Here is a 17,296-nt window from a genome sequence, read left to right on the forward strand (position 1 = left end):
GGTAAAGACCAAAAATATATTCATCTATTAAAAATTAAATATCGCTTAAATGATGAGAGATTCACTAAAAAGATTGTATAAAGTTGACAATTACTTATTTCAATCAAATTATCTTCAATTGCTAGGGTCATTTTCATTTGAAACATCTAATATTTAAAAAACATAATAGAAAGAGTTTTCAGAATCATTAGAAATCTTAGTCATCTAAAAGTTTTATTAAATGTAAATTTTTTGTTTAAATTGATACCACTTAAAATAATTTTTTATTCTCTTCCTCCTAGATTTTCTTATTGTATAACTAGTTATTATAATTTTGATAAATTATATATATATATATATATATATATATATATATATATATATATATATATATATATATATATATTCAAAGAAGACTCGTACTCAAAATGCTTACAGACATGTGTCTACTCTCAAAATGTTCCCTTCAAAATGACTATATTTAATTCCCTCCTAAAATTCAGCTAATGCGTTCTTTATTTTCTTCTCCTCCATATCCTAATAACAAGCACTAATACAATCACCCCCACAGAAAAAAACGGCAAACCTAATACTCTTGCCATTTTTGAATGCAGTAGGGCTGATAATTTCTTTTTTATGTTCCGTTGTTTATATTTTTGAGTATTTTTTGGGCTTTTGTTGTAGCTAAAGCCCCGCTCTCACAGATATCGCACGAAGGAGAAGCCAAAGAAGCTACTACAATTTTGCGATCAGTTATTGAATTCATCACTAGATCATGTTTTGCGCGAGTAAGTAAATCGTCATCTTCTTTCAGTATGTTTTAAAAAAAAACTTTTTGGAGAGTTTCAGAGTAGCAAATACAAGCTGAATGACGAGCTTAATATGAGGGTTTGTTAGCCATATTTGTAAACCATGTCATTATTTTTTCATTTTGGAGCTCTTTGCCCTCTTTAATGGAAATGTTTTCTGAATGTTTTAGTTTCCGGCGTAACGCCGGAAGATCCTGTGGTTTCGAAGCATTCAGGACTGCTCTTTGAAAAAAGGCTTATCGAAAAGCACATCGCGGTACACACTCACACTATTCTTTTACTTTTATCTTCAATTTTTTTTGTTATTATTATTATCTACAAAAAATGATGTAAATTTTGTAGACAACTGAAACATGTGCGCGAAACGAGTTTTCTAGTGAACTGCACGCAAGGAGTTGGGTCTCGGAAGAACACATTGCTCTTATTTATGCTACGGCATCGTAATTTGCTTGTCCATGAAGTCTTTTGGGTCCGAATATATCCGAATTTTACACCTATTTATATTCTAGGGTTTATGTGAGGAAAATTGGCGAACATGCGAGGACTTCGCACTGACTTTCATTTCGGTGCTTATGTTAGGATGGTTTAAGCACTTCGTTTTATTTTATGGTAACCTTCAGGCTAAATGTCACGACGGAGAGTTATCTTTTTTCTTTCATCACAGTGATCTGCGTCTTGTTTGTTTTAAATAGAGCATGGTATATGCAATATTTTAGCCAACCTCTACACTTTGTAATGTCATCTGGGGTTTGAACTAAGTCCCAATTTAGATTTTTGTTTTGTTTTATCACTGGACCTCATTCTCTGCGGAAATCCCAAAAGTATCCTTCATATTGAGTTGGTTTTGTGAGATTATCTAATCTATTTTGGCATATGGAATACTTATTTTTATATATGGAAGTAGAAAACTTTAATTATATTGGCTCTGCATAGCTTGTGATTAAGGGATTCTCAAATTCATGAAAGTTTAACTGTGGTTAGAGATGCATTAAGTTGGAGATTCTTTCAGTGCTACTGAAATGAAGTAATCTTAATACAGTTCGTGAAAATGTCTCCATCTGAAGTGATATAGCATTTGTAGAAAATGTTCATTGACAAGCATATAATGCCATAATGGTATATTATTATATACCCAAGTTAATAATTCGGATGCGGAGTCAGAAGCGGATATGGGAAGCGGATGTGGAAAGTGTGATTTTTTTTTTGGGGGGGATGCAGATGCTTATGGATGCGTCTGTATATATATATACTATAAAGTATAAATTATAATATAATAATATTGCTAAATATTATTATTATTATTATATATTGCTAAACATTATATATAATACTAATTATATATAATACTACTAAATATTAAACATATATAAATATTATCTATATAATATATATTCAAGCAGCTCCCGATAAATTCAATCAATCAATTCCTTGTAACCATATAGGAAATTCAAGCAGCTCCCAAGTCCCAATATATAATATGTATAATATATATTAAGCTGCTCTTCAGCAATTCTTCTAAACTTTTACGCATCTCTCAGGATATATAAAATCTATAATATATATTAAGCAGCTCCTATGTGATCTCATGATATCCACCCTGGGCGCATCCTGCCGGCATCCAATGGGCTTCCGGATGCACCACACACCACACATCCACACGCATCAGCTTCCGCATCCAACCTTGGCCAAGACGAATTGGTAACTTAGCTATATACAATATTCTTTAATGGTTCAGTTTGTACATTGTAGTCATTATCATTCTCTAGTGCTTAAAAACAATGTTATCAGGTTCACCTATTTCTGAGGGTGTATCCATACCAAACATAACTGGATACAGGGCCTGGGTCTGGCCCCTCCTGGGTATGTTCCCCATACTACACTGATCTGATGTGTGCCTCGGGTCTGGTTTTACTTTAGGTATACCTAGGGTTTATATTTGAATGCTAGGTCACATCATTTTTTGAACCTCATCCATGAAACTCAAATTTTGGTGAATTATTTCCCTTGCTGAACGTCATCTGAATTTTATGATATTTAATATTATTGTTTTATTTTAATATTATTAAGTTATTTCTTTTTGATCAGTAATTTGATATTTTTAAAAATTAATATAGTGAAAATGTAAAAACTGTGAAGTCCAGAGTTCCATATCCAGTCCGTGTCTCCTCAAGGACAGTAAATTCCTAACTTGCATATAGTCCATTACAATACAAAACCATGATTATCCATTGTTAGGATCAATATCCCTGATATGACACAGCAACCTCCCTGTCACAGCTATCTACGGTTTCATCCATACCCAGAATTAACAAAAATACTGCAAACTATCTTTCCTACAGCTATATACTGGTTCATCTGTGCCTGAAAATAACGACAAGGGCCGTGATCTACCGTTAATTACATACTTTAATATGCCAGTAGGGCTGTGTTCTAACTTTATTTACATACTATATTATGCCAGTAAAATCAAAACTTGACCTACTGTGCTCTGCCAATACGGTCTTGCCTTGAAGACAAACTTCTTGCAGTTATCTTGAATGAGGATGCCCCTTTTGGTGTTGATCTGTGTCTTCTTGCTCTCTGTCATGTTCACTTCCATGTTCAGGTTTGAAAGCTGCAGGAGCTATCTGTCTCACCTGCAATAATATCAAGCTTCCTGGTTTCCCTCTCTATGTGCCCTATGTGACATTGTCTGGAGTCTACTGCTTCTCAGCTGTTCATTTCTAATTCCCACTATTTCTACCTCTTATGTTTCAAATCATCTAAGGCATTAGAAAGACATTCAGTTCATATGCTATCCGATGATGACAATGAAAGGTCACAACAGAGAAATTGAAGAGACGGTTGGTTCAAGAAGACAGAAGAGACACAGCAGTCTATTCTCATGTGACAACAGTTCATTATGTTCGGTTGTAGAGAAATGAAGAGTCAGGACAATTCATTCTTCAGCGTTAGCTAATGAATCATCACTCTTTGTAACTGTCAATAAGTCGGGAGCTACGATAGTCATGTTTTCATTGTCCTCCTGCATGTATGTCGCCAATTGAAATATGAAGGGCCTGATTCTAATGTGGACATGGGAAAATTAAGATTTGTTGGTAATTGCTGTGTTGTAGCTAAGACTGCGAAGCATCATCGGTTCTGGAGCAGAAGAGTCTTATCATAACATCAATCTTTGAACTTACCATGATATGTCTCTTTGGTTATGCAAGACAAAGGGAATAGGTGCTGTTCTTCGTGGTGTTGGTGAAGTATCATTGTGTATTCTGTTGAAATGATTCATTCTGAGACTCTTGTCTTCTAAGGTTGTGGCTGTACGAGAGCACTAAGACATACAAAATTGCTGTTCATAATTGTTCATTATTAGTATTTTTCTAAGTTACTGATTTGGGTCTGGGGATGGATTTGGGTTCGATTTCGGGTTTGTGGGTTCAGGCAAAAAAAAAAAAACCCATTTGGGTTTGTGGATATGCATTATATATACAAAAATATAAGAGAAATATGCATAATTGCAAAACTTAGTCATTTCATAGTATGAATATATGTTGCTTGATCTTTGATCAACACCAAATGTCAAAGATAAACATTAAATACACACTCATTAAACTATTAAACTATGTTCATGATTGTAAAGAAAATCATGCATTGAATTACTAAATTGCAAAATGAAATTTCAAAACATAGAGTAGTTCATCAAGAAATAAAGTTTGAATCATAATGATAAATGACAAGTGTTTAATATGATCATAGTATCAAATGCCCTTCAAGGGTCAAATGGGTCATCATGAGGGATCAATTGCTTCATCCCTGCCTGCAACTATATCTTTATCCTCATCATTGGAACAAACAATATTTACAACCTTCTCTTAAAACTTGCAAAATGGGCACACCAAAATGAGAGAGCAAATGAGAGATTAGATAAGTGAAATGTTTTTATTAGGCTCCTTTTAGGGTCACATAATTTTTTTTAATTTTTAAAGTTGTTTTATTTTATTTTTCGGACCCTACCGTTGCGGGTCCTTTTGGGTTCACTTAGGTTTGTGCCAATAAGGACTCAAATGGATCCATAGTCTGCAATCCGAACCCTGCTCGGACCCGCGTGAACACGAACCCGAATCTGGGCTGTAGGGTGTGAATCCAATAAGGGAGGTATTTAGGTTTTGATTGAGTCAGTAAGAGTCATGCGTATAGCATACTTTTCACTTCATTTTTTTTGTATCAAGTGTAGATGATTTGTTGAGCAACTTTATTGATCACTTTTGAGATTAGTGTGAGCATTCATTAGCATTTGGTAATTAGTTGCAGATTCAATTTTGTTAAAAGGAGATCTATGTATTGATCTAAAGAGTGTTTCTTAGAAGTTCTTGTGAGCATTGTATTCAAACATTCATTTATTTCTCAATAAAGTAATATTTCTTGGTGTGGTTGGGTTTTTCCCTCGAGTAGGAGGGTTTTCTTGGGGTATCTCTGGTGTTTAAAAAAATAATTATTTGATATTTGTTTTACGCTATTTTGGTTCATAATTTCAACATGGTATTAGAATAGATCTAAGTAAAGATCCAGAACCAAAATTATTCAAGCATCAAAATATTCTTTTCTTTTCTTCTAGATAGATTCTTTTGGGTTTCAAAAATGGTGAATGGATTCAAGGTTGAAGATAGGCTGGATGGTGCATCTATTTCACACCGTGGAAATTTAGAGTCCTCAATGGTCTAGAAAAATTGATCTTCTAAACTATTTGAAGATTGATGTGGCTGAGCCAACTAATGATAATGAGAAAGCTCAATGGAGGAAGAATAATATCATGTCAAGGAAGATATTGATTGATTTTGTAAGGATCATATTGTGCCTATTATATTTAGTGGAATAAAGCTAACAAATGTTTTATAGTTTTCAAAGCTTGTACGAATTTAACAATATTAGCAAAGCTTTGGACATGAGATGTTAGCTCCGCCATATAAAACTAGAGATTCAAATGAAGATAAAGAATTGGTAATGTTGGCCATGAATGGTCTCCCTCATTCTTGGGAGTCTTCTATTCAAGGCATTGGTGGAAGAGATGAATTACTCGAGTTTGGTCGTATCAGAGCTGATTGCATTCAAGAGGATTGCAAACTAGAAGAAAGAGGAAATGAACGAAAATCTCCTCATGAAGAAGACAATGTTTGTACTACTGAAACATCTAAAAGAAAACAAAGATAAGGGAGAAGAGGAAAGTTCAAGAGGAATAGAGATAGGAATTTAGATTTAGCTCCTAAAGCAAAGAAGAAGGATCTCTCTATAATTTGATGTTTCAAAAGTGACAAGTATGGTCACTTTGCCAAAGACTGTTTTATAAGACCCAAACATCAAGCTGCTGCTATAAATGTTGATGATGCTCCACCTCACATAGAATATTAGAGGGTTTTTAAATTTATTTTAGTCGTATTAAAGCTTTAGAACACATTTCATAGTTGAGCGAGCAAAATTACTAGGAAGATGGGTGGCTTCTCAATGTTGTTGGGCACAAGATTCTATTTCAACGTTGAACATATTATATTGGGTCTTCATACTTATATTGTTGTTTGTTTGAAATATATTTTTTTGAGTATTATGTGATACCTGTACTTATTTGTGGCAAGCTCAATAAAAATCCAGGAGATTAATTTTGCCAAAAGGAAATATTTCAATAAAAGATTAGTTAAAGCCATGGGTGTTAATTCAAAAGCCTCTTCTTTTGATGGTACTCAGGGGAGTATCCTGAAAAAGTTTTAATTTTTGAAGCGATATTATTTTCAAATGTTAGTAAGCTCAATTTACATTTAGTTGATTATTTTATATAGTCTGTGTTTATTACAAGGTAATGATTGTTTGAGGCTGTCATGAATGTCTTCATTGTGTTTGGTAAAGAATACTTGGCTATGTGTGCATTCATCAAAGATTTATTAATGTGAATAATTGCAAAGTATTGTTATTGTGTTATGGGCCTTCCAAGTGTCAAAACCACATAATACTTAGGGCCCGTGTTCATCACTGCTGCATGTTCCTTCAACATTGTTGACTGCATTGAAGATAACAAATTTTCATTCAAGGGATCGAGAGCTTCATGAGTCCTTGAGATTGTTCAAAAGGTTATACTCTGCAGTGTATTATCAATCAGCTGTGAGGAAGATTAAACAATCATTGTGATAAGTATTTAATAGCATAATATTCAAGTTATTGCATTGTTAGCCCCTATTTTCAAACTTGGAAAATTTTAAATTTTCTTGCTTTCAAAATCTTGATGGAGTAGTATTTGGCTTAAAGGATTTCTAATCACCCTCATATGTCGAACCTTCTAACATTTGAAGGTGAGTGAATGGCAATCACAATCTAGATCTTAAAGAGAAATGTTAGTCCTCTGTGAGAAATGAACACAAGAATTATTAAACTCAAAGATCTATGAAGAATGACACAAAATGCCTTTGCATGAATGTTCCTCATAAAATCAGTATGGGAGAATTTGTTCCCGCAATCACTCCTGGTCATCAAGCTAAATTCTATGGCAAAAAGAGATGTAGTAAAAAAGTCATCAATGATTTTCATAATGAGATCTTTCATGACTATAGTTGCAAAGTATGAAATGCACCTCACAATATTGGATTAAAGATGCAAGGTCATGATAGACTCAACCTAGTTTATAAACTTGGTGATGCTTTTATTTAAGCAAGAGGTAGATTTACATAATTTGGCAATCAATGAGTTTGGAAACTTTCAAAAGTACTGACAATATCCACTTGGAGGACTCTCCAAAACAAAAGATCTCCCAAAAATTGGCGATGAAGAAGAAAGTTAATTAGATGGGTGAATTATCTCAACTTTGTATGTTTATAAAGTTGATCAAGTGTGTTAAATAATGGTAATCAGTGACAATTATGTCTCTCAATTATTTAACTACGTTTATTGAGTTGTTCAAAACATTGATAAGAAGAATGAAAACTGAAGGAAGTTCAAGATACACAACTTTTCATTGGCAATTCAACATGTTTGATAACTTCTACAAAGACTCGATGACAAAACAAGGCTTGAAATAAGTGGCAAAGTTAAAAACTTTCAGAAGAGAATGAGATGACCAAAGGACATATTTAATATAGAAAAGCCACTATATAGACAAAATAATATTGATTACAAATGTGGATTGATAGTTAATAAAGATCAATATTGATCTTTGCACTAAGTTCTAAACTGAGATGCATTTGAATGTGGAGAATTAGTTTTATTGAGAAGTTGGTCCATTTTCTAAAATCACCGATGGGATGAAGTTTCCTCTTATCAACAACTTGTTTCATGACTAAAAAGGAAGATGGGAATCAAAGATTACATGGTAGTTATTATAACTACCCACCTTCCTCATCTCAATAAGGTGCGAGTGGTAGTTATGTTTAACTGTACCTTCCCATTAAAGCACCATGATTGAAAGCTTCAAGTAGAAATGTTGTTTACCGTTCCTTGCTCATGCTGCAACAAAATGGCAGCTCATAGACAGTCGTCATGCATGTAAAATGTGGAAGAACGTCAACGACTTGTAACTTATGGAGCAAAGTACTTCAAGGAATGCCTTTCAAGCCTCACGATGATTGCTAAAGAATGTCATGATTGCAAATGCAAGGCACACGAGAAGTTTGATAGAATACCTCAAAAATACTGTCATCTCAAATGATGGAGGGGAATGATTGTGAAAATCACAATTAACAAATTTGTAAATAGTGATTAAGGGTCTTTGAAGCAAATGAGAGTTGTAGAGATATGATCGCCACCCTCTATGCTCGTGTTGCATTGAAGTGGAAACCTCTGATCAATGTTTGGGCAATCACCAAAGTATTTTGATAATTGGATTCTTATCAAACATTCTTGTTGAAGACACAATTTTATATGCATGCACGTGCCCAAACATAAGCAAATGGTTAACGATTTGTTCCAAACCACCGCTACCTTGGAGAATGAGTTGTTTTTGTTGGAAATGTTCTTATGGGTGGTTTTCCTTGATTCTTACAAACTACACATTGATCCGTGGATCTGACTTGTTCATAGTGCTTATAAACTATCAAGCAAATGTAGTTAGCAGCTCGAGCTATTACTTTGTGACATTTTCAGTGACCTCCCTGTGGTGTTCAAATGGGAGAGTCTTCAACAACATGTGGATTTCACCAGGAAATGAAAATAGGAGGAGATTAATCATTCGATTTTATTGTCATAAATTTTATATGATTAGAATCCACTGACAAGTGGTTTTAAAGTATGGTTTGATTGGTGATAAAAATGTGCCACCTCAATGAATTGTGCCACCTCTACAAATAATGAACAACATGGAAACAAAGTATGGTAGCACGTTAATATGGTATGGGAAGTATAGACAGGGCACATTACCGGGTTACTCAAAGACTTTCAAAGTGATCCAAAACTTTGAAGGACAAGCCAATATTGAAGGCATTAACAAAATAAGTTGATAAAGGCTCTTATTGACAAAGAAGAAATTGATTCAGCAAACTTGTTGCTGTCTTCTAAGCCTTCATAAGTGGGCATTTGAATAAATTAAAGATGCAATGTTCTTGTGAGTTATAAAGATTGGAAATGCACAGGCTGACGTGTACACAAACTTGGAACCTTGGACGTTGCAATTGTATCAGTCCAAAGAATATCTCAAAGAGGCTCATCTTATAGATCAAATTGAAATTATTATAGGTTCCACACCTATTAAACACTTGTGGATAAATGGTAAATGCCCATGAATATCTCACAATTTTGAGGTAATAATATATTTTTAGACATGTGTATGAAAAGTGTGGAAATAGAGACAAAGCTTATGCATGGTGGATATATCATCTTAATGGATGCAAATTGTAGAAAATGTATATGATGAAGGTAATCGGTTTGACAAAACACAACTTGGAGATGTTGCCCCTTTAAATACATTCATTTAAAAACTTGGTCAGTAATTTTAAAAATGTGCATGGATAGTTCAGTCAAATTAGAGTGATATACAATTTGCCCTTATTGAAAAGGCATGAGGAAATTTTATACACATTGAAGAGCCAAAGAGAAAACACATGAACCATTCGATAAGGATGCTCAAAGGAATGAGGTTATGACAAATTGGAAACATATATAGGATTGGTTTTAATCTAGTGATAAGTATTACTACACTTCAATATCGACACCCTATTTATGAAAGGATGACCTATGTGATTCTCAAAATATGATGACAGCTTTGAGATGATGGTTAGTGGAAATGCTTTAGTCAATCATTACAATGTTTCTTGATACATGTCTTGAATATAATGAGGAGTATTTTGTGAAGATTTGTTCCAATCAAGCTTCAAGGCTGGTTATCTAATAAAAATGAAGAACCTGTTTGTAAAGGTTAGGTTCTTGGTAAACAAATGACTTATGGATTGAGAAAAGGATGTAGAGCTTGCTTCATTAATACCGAAATTTATGACTATTCTCTTTCTTTGAATGTTTTAGATCTAAAATGCTCAAGTTGTAAAAGCGACTTATGTCACCCATTTGTAACTAAAGTTAGTTTTGGGTTCAATGTTTGTAAAAGTTTGGTAAATCCTAACTTGTTTGTAAATGGGTAGTTATCTTAAGTGGTTACTCAAGGTGGTTATCCTAAGCAGTTACAAAGGGTGGCTAGGTGGTTATGCTAAGTAGTTATGGGTTGTTTATTCCTGGAGCCTATATATACAAGGCTTATATAATATAAAGGGGAGAATTTTTTCAAACAAAGGGGAAACTATGGAGAAATTTCTTTAGAGATCTTTGGATTTATATTATGTACAAAAGTATCTTTGAATTTGTATATCTTAAAAGAACAATAAAGAGTGCTTTTATCCGTATGCCTAGATGCATTTTTCTGTTATCATTACTGATTTATCATATATTAAGTTGGTAATGTAGTTGTGCATTCATGTAATCTAGTAGTTTCTCATTCAAATGATATGTAATTGATGAAGATCAATCATGCCCTAGTACCTAGGCTTGAATGTGATAAGATAACTTCTCTCCTCATATGTTGAGATTTGTTATCCTTAGTTTATTATTGCATATTCTAACATTATTTGGGTTGCTACCCCTTTGTAATCTTTCTACATTATAAATCTCAACTAGTATTTGTATGTTTATTGTTGGGGTTTATCTCAACCATTTTCTCTAGTTTTGTTTTGTCTCCTTTATGCACTTTCAGGTGAAAAGTACATAGAAATACAAATAACCCTATCATACGAGGGAGCTGGCTCTCTCAAACACCGAGGAAGATTTCAATTTGATTGTGATCAAATTCAATTTCTCCAACTGTTGGTGCAATTATCACTGCTCCTTAGGCAAATAGTGTCATTTCAAAGACACACTTGCAGTGACAATATGTTTACCAACATGCATATAAAAAGATTTTGATATATATACAAGTATTATATGAACATTTGCTGTAATCTTTCTTGTATGATTTTGTTCAACTACTAGAGCATTTGTACTTTATATTATTTTGTTGATATTGTAAATGAAATTGGTGTTCCTTTATCATATATGATAATTGTATGATTTCCTGGTCAAGCCGGTTGGAGTCTTCTATGATCATCATTACATATGGTTTGAACTTTGTATTGCTGGAAGCATTCTTCAACCACTATTGAGCTGTTAATGTATATTTGTAACAACATGAATACATTGATTAGAGTGGTACTCGGTCATAATGACACCATTAAACATTACTCTCAATTCAAATCCCCAATTCAAGGTGACTTCATACTATATGGAAACCTCACAGAGTTGATTGGTTCTACCAATCATTGTGATTAAGCTCGTCCTTGGAGTTTGGTTGCAAGTTTCAACATCTTGATTATCTCTAGTCCTGTGTATATTGAAGGTGCATGGCTCTGTGAATACTTCATGAGCCAGTTAAGTACTATATATTATGACTATGTGAATCTTATATTGCAATACATCTTTTCATAACTAGCATTTTAAGTACCATATGTATAGTATATACAACCCTTTTGGTCTCCCCCCGCTGTTCCCCCACTGTCCACCCGTCTCGGAAACGTGTCCCCTTATCCCCCAGGGTGATGTAACTATGGCTAAGAGGGAGTTTTGAAGTTTGCAAGAGCTATTTGTCTCACTTGCAATAATATCAAGCTTCTCGGTGTCCATCTCTATGTGCTTTATGTGACATTATCTGGAGTGGTTTGCTTCTCAATGTTTAATTTCCAATGCCAACAATTTCTATCTCTTATGTTTCAAATCCTGCAAGTCATTGGAAAGACACTCGGTTCATACGTTATGTGATGGTGGTGATTGAAAGGTCACGACAGAGAATTTGAAGAGATGGTTGGTTCAAGAAGACATAAGAGACATATAGTCTATTCTTGTGTGACAACAATTCATTATGTTCTATTTAGAGAATTGAAGAGTTGTGACATTTTATTCTTCTAGATCGGCTTATGAACAATCTCCCTTTGTAACTATCAATTAGCTAGGTGCCATGATACTCGTGTTTTCATCTTCCTCCTTCATGTATGTCAGCATTTGAAAAATGAAGGGGCCTGATTCTAACACGGGCATGGGAAAATTTAGAGTTGTTAGTAATTGCTATGTCGTGGCCAAGACTATAAGGCATCATCAGTCGTGGAGCGAAAGAGTCTTATCATAATGTTGATCTTTTAATTTTACCCTATCATGTCTCAAAGTTTACGGAGGACAAAGTGAATATGTGCCGTCTTCTTGGTGTGGGTGAAGTATCATCGTGTAGTTTGTTGAAATGATTCATGTTTTGACTTCAAAGGTTATAACTTCTTATTGTATGAGTGCATCGAGACATAAATATTGTTGTTTAGAATTGTTCATTTTTTGTATTTAGTTTTTGATTGAGGAGTTACTCATATGTGTATGGCATACTTTTGGTATTGTTTCAATGTATAAAGTGTAGATGATTGCTTAGCATCTTTGTTGATTAGCTGAAAGATTAGTGTAAGCTTTCATTAGCATTTGGTAATTAGTTGTAGATACTCTTTTCTTAACAAGAAATCTACGTATTTATCTTAGGAGTGTGTCTTAGCATTGTATTTAGACATTCATTCATTTATCAATAAAGTAATATTTCTTGGCCTGGTTCTGTTGTTCCCTTGATCAAGAGGGTTTTCCCAAGGTATCTTTGGTGTTCTTGTTTTTTTTTAATTATCTGATGTTTGTTTGATGCTATTCTAGTTCATAAATTCAACATTTTGGCCTCCTTTCCTCCTCAAACTTTTGAAGAAGTTCCCTTAGCTTTGTGCACCCATTGTTGGTCTCTTGAATTTTGTCTTACTTAAGAGTTGTACTCCATACCAATAAAGGGTTCAGGTGCCGAGTATACCCGTCAACAATCCTCCATGACCCATTCTCTATGATCAATCCCTCTTCTGGCTCTACCATCTCTAAGATTGGGACCATTCCTTCTCGCTGTTTTGACTTGACACAACTTCTTGGGCCTCCGCTTGTGTTCCTAAGCTAGGAAACCAGACTATATATCAATATAAGTTATAAATCTATGGTCCACCGTCGCAAACTCTTCCTCAAGAATAAGGTAAATGCATTCCCACAAACAAGGATCATCGATGGTAAATATCCCTCGCATTCTTGTCAGTGTTTCCTCACCTTAAAGGCTTGCACCTGGTTATGGGTGTCCAAGGAGAAGTTTGCCTCTATTGTTCTTCATTCTCGCCTTGCCCACTTGTCAAAGGAAGTCTGCACAATACCTTTGGAAAAACACTTGGCACCCTAATATCTCCTTTGACCACCCAATACTTACTCTAGGTTGTTCCATCCCTTTTCTAAAATCGTTACAATTCTGCATCTATTGACATACATCCCCTTTTCGCCTTTTCAATTTATCATATTTGGTGTAGGAGCACCCTAGGATTAACTTAAGTCCTAGTACAATTTTGGTTGTGTACTCTAGAATGAGTCAAGCTATGTAATAAGGGCTAGGTAAGTAGCCAAAATGTGTGTTTTTACGTTTTCTTGGTGTTTGCATGGTAAAGTTAGGAAGTGAGGCAAGATGAGCCCAAAAGTTGTCATATATGGGCAAGAATTCATCAAGTTGGGCAAGGGTGGTCAAAAAGTCGAAATATTGGTCGAAGGCCTAGAATGACTTATATGGGATCTAAGGAAACTTAGAAAGTCATCGGGCATCATTTCACACCAAGTTAAGGCAAGGAAGCCATAATTTGTATTGAGTTGTCAAAAGTTGTCATGTTGACAACTTTGCATTTTGAGCAACTTTTTAGGCAACTTTTGCATAGTTGTGAAGAACATGACAAATTAGTTATGCCCGACTTGGAGTTGGTTGAAACAGGTAGAACCAACATATAAGGCCATTGTATGGCTAGATGGTGAATTTTTGCAAAGTGAATAAGGAAACTCTTGTGTTTTTGACTGCAGATAGCTTTGCAACTGCAACATCTGTGTAAATATGGATTGAATCGTGGTGTTTTCTATGTGTATTAGTTAGAACATATTGTCTTGCAACTCTGTACATAGTTTGAAGTTCTTATGTCAAGTTTTGATAGGGTAAATTAGATAAGTTTGCTCACTGCCAGTTCCTGGCCATAACTAGACAGTAAGAAGCAAAGTGAGGTCTAACTCCATTTGCCACCGTTGAGATTGTATGACTTTTTGGGAAATGGAAGTAGACACCTTGTATTATAGTCCCTCAAAGATTTGGAGTCAGATGCATTAGTTTGCTATTTTTATCTGCAAGTCCTAGGCGAGTTGTTGTATAACCTTGCTAGGTAGCAAAGGTAATCAGTTAATGGAAACTTGCAGGGGTGGAGACCAAAGTGCAAAATTCCTATTCGACATGAAAGAGGGATATCTTGAGAAGTTCCCATTCCAAGATCAAGTTGGTGCTAATTCATTTTGTTAGGTTTTTAATCCAAAGTTTGCAGACAGTGTTCCTAGCTACCAAAACCCTTACCCTCATTTTTGGGTTTGGTACTCTACAGAGGTTGTAGAACAAGAGACCTCGAAAATTTTGCATGCCATCTAAAATAGTATTTGGATTGGAAGTTAGTTTGATAGGTCCTTAAGAGATTTGTGGAGTAAAGGCCTAAAAACTAAGATAGGAGGTCTAATTGTGACCCAAAAAGGCTCCTAGGAGTTATAAGAAAAACTAGGAGATCGGTAAGAAAAAATTGATCAGAGATGGGTCCAAGACCCTATCCAAACCAATTTACAACCAAAATCAAAGCCTCCACACCCCTGCAAGCAAGTTCAAGAAATTAAGGAGGCAGAGCATCTTGAGTTCTGAGGGAACAAGGGTATTTTGTGAGTGAGAGCAAACAAAGATAGGAAGCCTTATTAAGAAAAATGCTTGGAAGCCTAGAAAAGCCATGTGAGGGCTTGGAAAACTTAAACAAAGATTTGGAAGGGATTGAGGTAGAAATGAGGCATTTCCTATCAATATCTCTCTTCATCTCTTTCCCCGAATACCATTAGTCAAAAAAGTGGACTGTCCAGTAGCATTGATGAAAGGAACAATTAGAATTTAATATTTAAAATAGCCAAATTAGAGTAAAATATTACAATAATAGATTGTTTCTATTATATCTGTTTAGTATCTAATGGTTATCTATTGCAATCTATTGTAAACACTAGAATGTATCTCATATTTACTTAGCTATAGTTATTTGTTAGCTTTTTTAGCTTTCTAGTAGCTAGAATAAAATGTTTCTATTCTTTATGATCGTTTTCTAAGGAAACATCGTTTTATTCTTTTGTATATATAGATCTCTCGGTCTCTGTTAATAGCAAACAAATATTTTCCAATTACATCGTAATATGGTATCAGAGCCAATACTCTAAATTTTTTCGAAAATAATTATAATTTCGTGGTTGAATTCTTCTGCCTTTTATTTTCGAAATTATTTACACGCATATTTGCTTCCAACTCTCTCTGTAATCCGACTAGGGTTTTTGTTCAGAGAGATTTGAATCTGCCAACTTCTGGTTCGGTTTTACAACCTATTTCTGTCCAGATCCATCTGTTTTTTTTCACATTTCTGCCATTTTTTGTTTTTTTTTTTTGCAGCAGGGCCGTTTTTGTTCAAAACCCTAATTTTTTGTACTAGATCAATTTTTTCTACCGATTCTTGATGGGTTTTTGAGATCTAAATTGGGTTGTCGTTTGTTTTTTCTGGGTGCCTTGAGTTTTGTGCCTCATTTTTTGAGCCAGTCGATCCAAAAATCGACAACGTATTCGTTTTGGGGTTTTGAAGCTCTGTTCTGGGTCATCCATCAAATTTTCTGGGTTTCTACTTTTTGAGGGTTGCATGTACTTGTATGTTTGTTGCATGTACTTGCATGTTATTTGCATGTGCCGCTTTACCATGCGAAGTCTTGTGTTTTGCCTCCCTTAAAAATTCTGGTGGGTTTTCATTTTTTTCCATAAAAAATAATTTCTTATGGGTTTCTATAAATTTTCTCTTAAGAATTTCTGATTTTGTAATTCGCAAAGTTGTGTGGGATTCCTTTGTGGATTTGTAATGTTTTCCTCAAAAATTATTTGTTGGGTTTTACTGTTTTTCCTAAAAAACTAAGCTTTGTTTTGTCAGGTTTTGATTGATTTTTCACTTTAAAAATCATGTTGAGTTTTGATTGATTTTTCACCTCAAAAATCATGTTGGGCTTTGATTGATTTTTCACCCCAAAAATCATGTTTGATTTTTTTCAATTTTCCCGTAAAAATTATGGCATTTTGCAATTTTTTTTGGAGCATTATGTTCCTCTGCAAAGTTTTTAAGCATTATCCAAAGTACCATCAACAATCTTCTCAGCAGACATCCTTTGCTCCAACTTCAGAAGGCTCCTGGAAGAAAAATAGTCAACCTTCATGTGCCCAAACTTGTGGCAACAGTTGCATTGTATACTCTATCTAAGCAATCTGGTTCGCAGCCCACAACTAACGGTGCGGAGCCCTTTGAGCAGACATAATCTGCCTTTTACGCTTTTTGATAGCTTCATGCTCTAGATAGATTAACCATTAAGGGAGGGTATTACAATAATAGATAGTTTCTATTATCTCTATTTAGTATCTAATGGTTATCTATTGTAAATATTAGAATGTTTTTAATATTTAGTTAGCTGTAGTTATCTGTTAGCTTTTTTAGCTTTCTTTTAGCTAGAATAGAATGTTTCTATTCTTTATGATCATTTCCTAAGGAAACATCATTTTATTCTTTTGTATATATAGATCTCTCGGTTTGTGTTAATAACAAGCAAATATTTTCCAATTACATCGTAATATAAAGAACATGATTAGACTCTAATTACTATCATATTTAATCTGAATTAAATGCTACTTGAGAAGAATCATCTAAAAGTGCCACATATGTATTATGGAATGTATGTAATGCATCATAATTTGTGCATATAGGCTATAACCATATATATATATATATAAAGAAAATCATATTTAATCTGAATTAAATGCTACTTGAGAAGAATCATCTAAAAGT

The 17,296-nt window shown here is 34.3% G+C and overlaps 1 protein-coding gene across 3 annotated transcripts in view; it reads left to right on the forward strand.

The window, feature by feature from the left end:
- Positions 1 to 487: 487 nt before the first annotated feature.
- LOC149550069 (pre-mRNA-processing factor 19-like) overlaps positions 488 to 17,296 on the forward strand; it is a 59,985-nt gene continuing 43,176 nt past the window's right edge. The window contains exons 1-3 of one of the 3 annotated variants that reach the window (XM_089793212.1): positions 488 to 592; positions 684 to 767; positions 959 to 1,044. In XM_089793212.1, the coding sequence (XP_089649338.1) occupies positions 755 to 767; positions 959 to 1,044 (99 nt within the window). In that variant the 5' untranslated portion in view covers positions 488 to 592; positions 684 to 754. Of the gene's footprint in view, positions 768 to 958; positions 1,045 to 17,296 lie in introns of all 3 variants that reach the window. The other 2 variants (XM_089793213.1, XM_089793211.1) reach the window with 2 other exon arrangements.

Source organism: Cupressus sempervirens, chromosome 7, assembly GCF_028749045.1.
Source record: "Cupressus sempervirens isolate cs-2001-9-10 chromosome 7, ASM2874904v1, whole genome shotgun sequence".
Classification (NCBI taxonomy): domain Eukaryota; kingdom Viridiplantae; phylum Streptophyta; class Pinopsida; order Cupressales; family Cupressaceae; genus Cupressus; species Cupressus sempervirens.